Here is an 8550-nt window from a genome sequence, read left to right on the forward strand (position 1 = left end):
TATGAATCCTCTTTTCCTTAGGTTTTACGAAAAAAATTGAAAAATGTTAAACTATGTGACACCTTTGTTTTCATATTTCATCACAATAAATATGGAGCGTATGTTTGAGGAATTCCCCTCAACCATCCCAACACATGAGATGGTGTTGGGGTAAACAAACGAGGACATGACATCACCCATTTGTAAATGTCGGCCACCTACAACTAAGTTTATCTCGTATGCCAAATTATCGACACCAACCAGGACAACAACTCAAGTAGAACCACTAGCACCAGAACCATCACCATCACGAAGAGCACAAGAACACCTAGTATAGGCGTGGTCACATTTACCCTGCAATACCCTAACACTTGTGACCATGACAACATGATTGTCCTTGATCCCAGTCCATAAATTCCAAAAGTTGATGGATTATGATTTCTGGTACGCCCCTGCTTGCACATCTTAACCAAAGAAAACAAGATATAAAACCAAGAAATTAGTGTGAACTACAATGCAATACGAGTTTCCCGAAATATAAACCTTTCACCACCCTCATCCTCTCAAGTTGGTTTGGTGGAATCTTTAACTAAAGCTCTATTATATTTCACGTCACGGCAAACACCATTTTCTATTCCAAATTAAGAACTCATGTTAAAGATAGAATGCAATAAACAATGCAATTACATGTGTTGGTTCTCTCGGAATCAAATGTAAACTTGATGAGAACATTTACGTGATTCGCCTAGGTGGTGGGGTTGTGCTAAAAAAGAAGTTGGATGACCTATTGGAGTCATATCTCCCTCAAATGCATGCATATGTTTGTGACTTGTGATTGGTGTTACTTATGGGAGACATGTCCTTGTTTCCTTTTGTAGAGATAGCGAAAAATGCATGCATATGTTTGTGACCAGTGATTGGTGTTAGGTATTGGAGACATGTCCTCGTCTCCTTTTGTAGAGATAGTGACAAAAATCATTAGAAGTGCGTTACTTACTATCGAGAGTGCTCCTATACAACTTTCGTCAATCTAATGAATTGACTCGATTGAGTGAGAGATACCCCGCAAGACCCTAACACTTGTGACCACGACATCTTGGGGTTGGTTGGCAATGATCCCAGTCCATACATTCTAGGTAGGTGCATTGTTGATTGCATTCTATGTTTACAATGAGTTCTTAATTTTGGACGGCAAAAAAGGACAAAAAGAAGAAGTTGGATGACCTGGTGGAGTCATATGTCCCTCGAATGCATGCATATATCAATATGTTTGTGACTTAATTGACGTTAGGTATTGGAGACATGTCCTTGTTTCCTTTTGTAGAGATAGTGACAAAAATCATTGGCCGTGAGTTCCTATCAATGAGTCTTCCTATACAACTTTCGTCAATCTAATTAAAATGACTCAATTGAATCATGTTGGATTTATACATATCTACATAATACGATTAATTGAGCTACTAATTTCCTGCACGCTCAGAAGAAATACCTACGTGTCTATTTCTGGGCCATTCATTGAGTGCCGTAATGAGCAAACCCTTCCATTTATTTAGTTAGAGAGCCCTTTGTCTCCTTCCCCAATTTAGTATATATATAAAGGGGTTACTTAACGAACATTTCTTCTCTGTGCTTTCACTTAGCCATGAATATTTCCTTCTTCCACGGCTTGGGGTCGCCTTGCAAAGCTTATTATAACTTATATGCCCAATTTAGCTCCCCACCTACTAAAATCAAGGCCAGTCCTCCAAGCAATACTACAAGTCATGCGAGACATAGGAAGCAATCTATGAATGCATTGCTTAAAAATGGTCATTATATCAATGGAGGAGAAGGTACTAGTGTGGATTCATTCGTAGCTACTACGAAGGATTGGTCGCCAAATGGTAGCCCCATTATGCAAGTCTTGGAGCCGAACTCGGAATCTCTCCATGGTGACCAATGTGCAGGAAGAAACGTGGACGTAGGTCCCCCTGGCCTGGACATTGTCCCTCTCCTCAAGGACAAGGCCATCTTCATAACCGGAGCCACTGGCTTCCTCGCCAAAGGTAATTATGAAAGTGGCCTAAATAGTTTTTTAACTACAACTAAATGCGATACCCATATACCATTCCTAGCCAAAACTCGTGTTCTTCGGTTTACATGATATGATGTTCATAGACATATAACCTACTCTTATGTAGTCCAAAATGCACACCCCCCATTAAATATTTAACCGTCCACAATAGAATATCTTGACCATTGCATATCTAATAATATTGGACTTGTTGTTGTCCTTCGATTCGATGTGCAAGAGTTGTCTACATGATGTACTTAAAACACAGAAAAAGGGTTTGTGTGTAATCCTAAATATCTCGCTAAGATAATTAGTTATCACTTTGCTTATGTATCCATACCACCTCCCAACTTTTCTGTAGTTTAGAACACTACTAACTTAATATACTTGAAGGTGGCAAAGTTCGGAACAAAATCACTAATTATATATATTAATGCTCTAGTACAATATCATCGTTGTGCATTATGTTTGAAACTAGACCTTGAATTCCAATGTTTTCAATTAATATATTGAACACCTAATATTATCATTACAAATAAGTAGATGGTCATGAGTAGATGTTCAATTCTCCTAATATTAATTACATGAGAATATCCTACAATGTAGTGCTTGTGGAGAAGATATTGCGGGTGCAACCAGATGTGAGGCATTTGTACTTACTAATCAAAGCACCAAATGCAAGTTGCGCAAAACTTAGACTAAAGGAGGAGATCTTATGTAGTAATTTGTTCAAATGCTTGCAATCTCGCCATGGCGAAGAATATGAAGCATTCATGGAGCAAAAGATAACTCCCGTGGTGGGTGACATGACGAAGGAAATGTTGGGCATGGATCCCTTGACATTTACCTTCCTTGCTACCAGAATCGATATAATCGTCAATTGTGCTGCTACAACGGGCTTCGATGAACGGTATGACCATGCACTAAATATGAACACGGGAAGCACTCGAAGAATTATGGAATTTGCTAAATGCTGTCAACATCTACAACTTTTAATGCATGTGTCAACAGGTGATGTTAACGTGGACCTTCGATTAATCCATCAAACCTTTATTTACATTATTAGACCTGTATGTGTCGTATGCTAAGTTTTTTAATTTCTGTTGTTTTGTAGCCTTTGCCCATGGGAAACGAAAAGGCCTTCTGTACGAACAAACCTTCAATTATGGATACAACATTTCTAATGCGACCATAACCATGGACCCAAGTTTGCATCCTAGCACATTTGTCGATTTCGAATTCAAACTTATCAAAGAGAAATTGAGTGCCTTTAATGAGATTGCATCTACAAAAAATCATGATAGAGAAAACAACATTACTAACAACATGAAGGAGCTAGGATTGGAAAGGTAAGATAAAGAGTGTTGAATAAAGCTTAATCTTTAGCAATGTGAAGATATTCATTATTAAATTGATTGCGGGTTACTCTCCAATTGAGTAACATTTATCGGCACCGGAATTGCTTTCAACCTTCTGGGTTGAGCGTAGAATGCGAATTCATATATTTTCTTGTAATGTCCTAAGTTTCTTGTGTGATATGTAAGGTCAATGGTTTCTCGTATGATGTATGCATAATGTGGTTTAGTGTGTAATCTCTTGGTATAAGTGCCTACTAGAAATTGAGAGAGACGATAATTGATCATTTGATGTTAGAGCGAATCACTTTGGTTGGCAAGACACTTATGTCTTTACAAAGGCAATGGGAGAGATGGTTATTGATAGTATGAGAGATGATCTACCGACGGTGATTGTGAGACCAAGTATAGTGGAGAGTTCATTAAAAGAGCCATTTCCAGGCTGGATAGAAGGCAACAGGTAATGGTGCTCAATGACATTTTTAACACCATCTTTGGACTAATATCGTGACCATAACACATTACTTGAGCATAATATGTGTTAATGTTTTCTTATACACAAGGATGATGGACCCCATCATCATATCATACGGAAAGGGTAAACTCTCTGGCTTCCCCATGGATCCAAAGTGTCTTCTTGATGTGGTTTGTATCTTCTCAATTTGTTCTTTGCTTTAGATTTTATTTGCAATCATTCTACTGTTTGGATTTACTTGGTTTATTAGTTCGTTTTCTTCATTTCCAACTCCTTTGACCACTATTTCATTCATTTTATTTAAGCCCCTTGGTATAAGTCTCTTCTCTTGAAACCTTGGTGCTCCAAAATTGCTTTTTATTTTTATTTTTACTATTGAGCATTTTCAACCATGGCTATTAAAATGATTACTAACCCAAGTGCATTTTCAACCATTTTGATATTTCACTAAACCATGTGCACACTTCCATAATGGTGATTCTTGCATGTGTGTAAACCATATTTACCACACTATGATTGGGAACACGATGTAGGTACCAGTGGATATGGTGGCAAATGCAATGCTTGCTGCCATGGCAAAACATGCTTGTAAGCCAGGATTAAAAATTTACCACATTGCATCATCAATGGTGAACCCTTGCTCCTTGTCAAACAACATGAGATTCTTAGAAGAGCATTTTCAAGAGGAGCCTCTCATAGACAACACCGGAAAACCTATAAGAAACATGAAGTTTCAAACTTACCGAGATATGGAGAGCTATACAGAGGCATTATCTCAAGTTGATTTGGAATCTAAGGTATCTTAAAATTTTACTCTATGCAATATTTTACACACCAGTTTTTAAGGTAGACAACAAGATGGTTTATAACTACGTCATCTTCTTCTTCAATTTTTTGAATTTTTATCAAGTCACTTCTTGAATCTATAAGTATTACTTAGAGGGGATGCTTCACGTCTCCATTCATATCATGCAAATGTAGACATTGTGCTTAATGATTAGTTTCTCTACTTTGGCTTGACATCCCCTATACATGCCCTATAAAGCCTTTAAAATATACCTTCGGTTTATTATCCTATTCCAAATGCATATATGTTTCAGTCATGTAAGTTGATTTGGGTGTATCTTTTCAAAGGTATATTTTTCTAGCTAATGTGCACACATATCAATGTAACTAACCATTCTCCTTTACGATATCTAGGAATCAAGTCCAAAGTCCTTTAAACAGTACCAACAAATGGCTCTCACAATAAAAGAGCGTGCAATCAACCTAGCCAAAATCTATTATCATTACACATTCTATCAAGGAAGGTAGGTTCCTCTTAACACATTTGGTTACAAATAGTGAATATAGTGGGGTCTATACACGATGGCATCTTTCCAATTCTTATTGTTTAGAGAAGGGAACTCCAAAGTTTCAAGCTATTTTGCATGTTGAAGTAAATATATTCCTATGTTATTTAAAAGTGCATATATATTTGCTAATGTTGCATGTGGAAAAATGGGTTGTGCATTTGTATGTTTGAGCATTCATGAACATTGCACAATATGGCATATAAGATATTATTAAAGAGACAAACAACAATACATTAATAGATTCTATGGTCTCCACTATGTAGGCATGTTTCTCTTTCGTGTTTTACCTTCTCTCATGTATGCATAATACATGACATAGTTATATGTTGGTAAACTAACCTCAAATCAATTTATTTAACAAAATGCACAACCAAACAATGCTCTACTTCATTTCAACATTTTCCAATGTTTATAGATTTGACACTTCCAATACACAACAACTCTATGAAAATCTATCAAGCGAAGAAAAACTATTATTTGGCTTCAATTTCAATGACATTGATTGGGAGACCTACATAAAAAAGATACATATTCCAGGCTTAAGGAAGCATGTATTAAAGGGTTTTCGCTCCAAACTTTGAAGGAATCTGAAGAAAGTATGTCATTTCTTGGTTCTCCTTACTCATTATTTGTATCAACTTATTCATTGTTTTCCAACATTTCATGCAACTCACATTTGCATACAATATTGATGTATCATATCATATTAAACATTCATGTGGAAAAACCCAAACAATATGCTAAATATTAACACTATGTGTTTATCATGATTTTCGAACGTTATGTTTTTTCCGTGACTTGTCAATGTAAAAACATGCTATGCATGATTTGATTATAAGAGAATACTGAACCATAACTTGTTTTGACTTGGGTTTTCAAATCATAAATCTAGGAATTGGCAACGATTCAGTTTGTAAAAAAATCATGACATAATTATTTGTATATCTCTTTTCAACCATTAGGTTTAAAGATTTCATGGTAGCTTTGGTTAGGTAGAAAGGAGATATTGATATGATTAAGTTGGAGTACAATGAGAACATTTAAAGGGGAGATATTGATTAACAATTGGATAGACGACACGTTCGTGTTCACAAGTGGAAGGATCACGCATTCCACTTTTAGATTCCTTTTGTAGTAGTACAAATTTAGGCTATTGTGAAATAATGGGTGCACCAGTATCACATGATCAACCACCTATATAGAATTTGCTAAATTATTAATATATAACAAGTCTCTAAATAGAGAACATGTAGTTTTCAGGAGAATATTTAAAGTCGATGATCTCCACTTCCGCAATGTATTTAAATTTAAGAATATCACAATGGTAGTCTCATCTGACACAAGTTAATGATTTGGAACAATATTATTAAACTGGAAATTCTACTTTGTAAGCTGGAGTGTGAAAGTTCTTATGTTAGTTTATCTATCCTGTAGAGTTGTATATGCTAGAGGAGGAAGTGATATCTACATATTAGTGATTACAGTTGATTCAAAATGATCCTTAATGGATCTTGCAGGATATAATAGCAAAGACATATGTTTGTCAGAACCTATTGAGCAGACAAGCTCAACCTGATCCGGATTGGCTGAGTAAGCCAGAGTCGGATCGGTATCTGGAACTGAGAACCAGATTCGTGTCCGGAGAGGGGAGTTGCAATGGAGAGCTTGATCGGTGTCTGAATCAGAGTGTAATAGGTAGGCCATTAGAGGCCTACGGTCCTAGCCTAGTATGTAGGCATATTTCTTGGAGTTAGCGTTAGACGCTCGGTACAAGTATTGAAGTAGATGTCAATACTTCTGTTAGTCCTTTCAAGGAATTGTATAAAAGTGTTCACTACGAACATTGTATGTAAAGAGTGTTTTATTAAGTTTTTGAATTTAGTTTTACTGTTCTACTCTCTCTCTATCTCTCATGCATACTCTCAGTGTTTCGTAAAGCCTCCATTAAAACTTGCAAATACTTTCTATTCATAACCGGTGAACAACAAGAGGCCAGAAGTTGTAGCTCCGACAAGAGCTCAATAACATCCGAAAATGGGAAATGTCGGTTACCGACTATACCACCAAAATAAAGGAGATCTACGACATATTGGGGTCCATCAACGTGACGAACACGTTCGCGTTCACAAGTGGAAGGATTGCGCATTCCACTTGTAGAATCTTCTTAAAACGAAGCAAATACACCCTCTCTACAAAAATTGGATGCACTAGTATCACATGTTCCTCAACTTGATGAGAATTTGCAAATATAAAAATACATGATAGGTCTACGAGTGGAGATCATTAGAAATCATGCAAGTTTGGACGTGTTGATAAGTTAATGTAGGCATAATAAAGTTCAACAATGGCTCAATATGTCACTACTGCGACAAGGGAAACACTAACTTAAAGACTTATATTAATTAGGTAAGTTTTACAAAAATATGAGGTGTACTTGTATCCATACTAATAAAATGAGTTATAATTTATACTTTGACCCATACGTGCATGTATATAATTGTGGACAATGTAGGATAGTGCACATTAGGATAATGTGATTGGAATAACTAACTTATTAAAGTATTCAATACTTGTATTTAAAGTTGATCTAATCTATTCCTCAGTTTGTTCATATGGGATCAAACCATATGTATATAATTGTGGACAATGTAAGGCAGTGAACTTTAGGATAATGTCATGGAAATAACAAACCTATTAAGGCTTTCATACCTGTATTTAAAATTGATCTACTCTATTGCTTAGGTGATTCACACAGGATTAAACTCCGAACGATAACGCAAGTGGAACCATTATCAACACACTACACAATCTAAGCAGCAATGGAATAGAAACATAATAGTTTTAACAATAGAAGACAAAGATCCATAATAATATGGACAGTCATGGCAACAATTGTAGGGCCATGTTATGTTAAGGTTAGCTTGGACCAAAATCAGCCTCAATTTAAACTAATTCATGTTTCTCCATAAATTTGGTAGTCAGTTATGCACGTGGTGCAACCAATGTCATAAATCTACTAACCAAGTATATAAAAATAAAATTGAAACATATAGAAGATTATAAAGAATAGAATCCACTAAGTAAAACCCAAAATTTGTATTAATAATGTGAAATCCAAACAAATCGTCAGTGTCATTTTCTTCATAGAGTCTATTACATAGCAATCAATTCATCAATATCATTTTCTTCATCATCTTGTGTAGAACTCTCTTCGGCTATACATGCATTGGCTTCCCCTGTTAGCCGAGCCAACGAAATATCTTCTATAAGCTCATCATCAAGCTCTATTAGCTCCCCCGGTTCGCCGGCTAACGGAGGAATAGGCTCTCACGA

General features: G+C 36.1%; 1 protein-coding gene across 1 annotated transcript; it reads left to right on the top strand.

Annotated features, from left to right (window-relative positions):
• The first annotated feature begins 1815 nt into the window (after nucleotides 1–1815).
• LOC147866161 (fatty acyl-CoA reductase 2, chloroplastic-like) lies at nucleotides 1816–5866 on the top strand. Its single transcript, XM_087317489.1, has 8 exons — nucleotides 1816–2024; nucleotides 2639–3043; nucleotides 3147–3381; nucleotides 3686–3847; nucleotides 3951–4032; nucleotides 4396–4659; nucleotides 5063–5172; nucleotides 5633–5866. The coding sequence occupies exons 1-8, from the start codon at nucleotides 1874–1876 to the stop codon at nucleotides 5796–5798; spliced, it is 1575 nt and encodes a 524-aa protein (XP_087173615.1). The 5' UTR covers nucleotides 1816–1873; the 3' UTR covers nucleotides 5799–5866.
• Nucleotides 5867–8550: the final 2684 nt, after the last annotated feature.

This window comes from Azolla caroliniana, unplaced genomic scaffold (genome assembly GCF_043228905.1).
Source record: "Azolla caroliniana isolate FFs.n. ecotype wild unplaced genomic scaffold, voAzoCaro1.0.p SCAF_3, whole genome shotgun sequence".
NCBI lineage: Eukaryota > Viridiplantae > Streptophyta > Polypodiopsida > Salviniales > Salviniaceae > Azolla > Azolla caroliniana.

Excerpts from the sequence above, each read along its gene's own strand:
- LOC147866161 (XM_087317489.1), top strand. The coding sequence starts at position 1,874 with ATGCAAGTCTTGGAGCCGAACTCGGAATCTCTCCATGGTGACCAATGT. Across the intron at positions 3,044-3,146 it reads TTTAATGCATGTGTCAACAG|CCTTTGCCCATGGGAAACGA; the intron begins GTGATGTTAACG and ends GTTGTTTTGTAG. Across the intron at positions 5,173-5,632 it reads TACACATTCTATCAAGGAAG|ATTTGACACTTCCAATACAC; the intron begins GTAGGTTCCTCT and ends CAATGTTTATAG.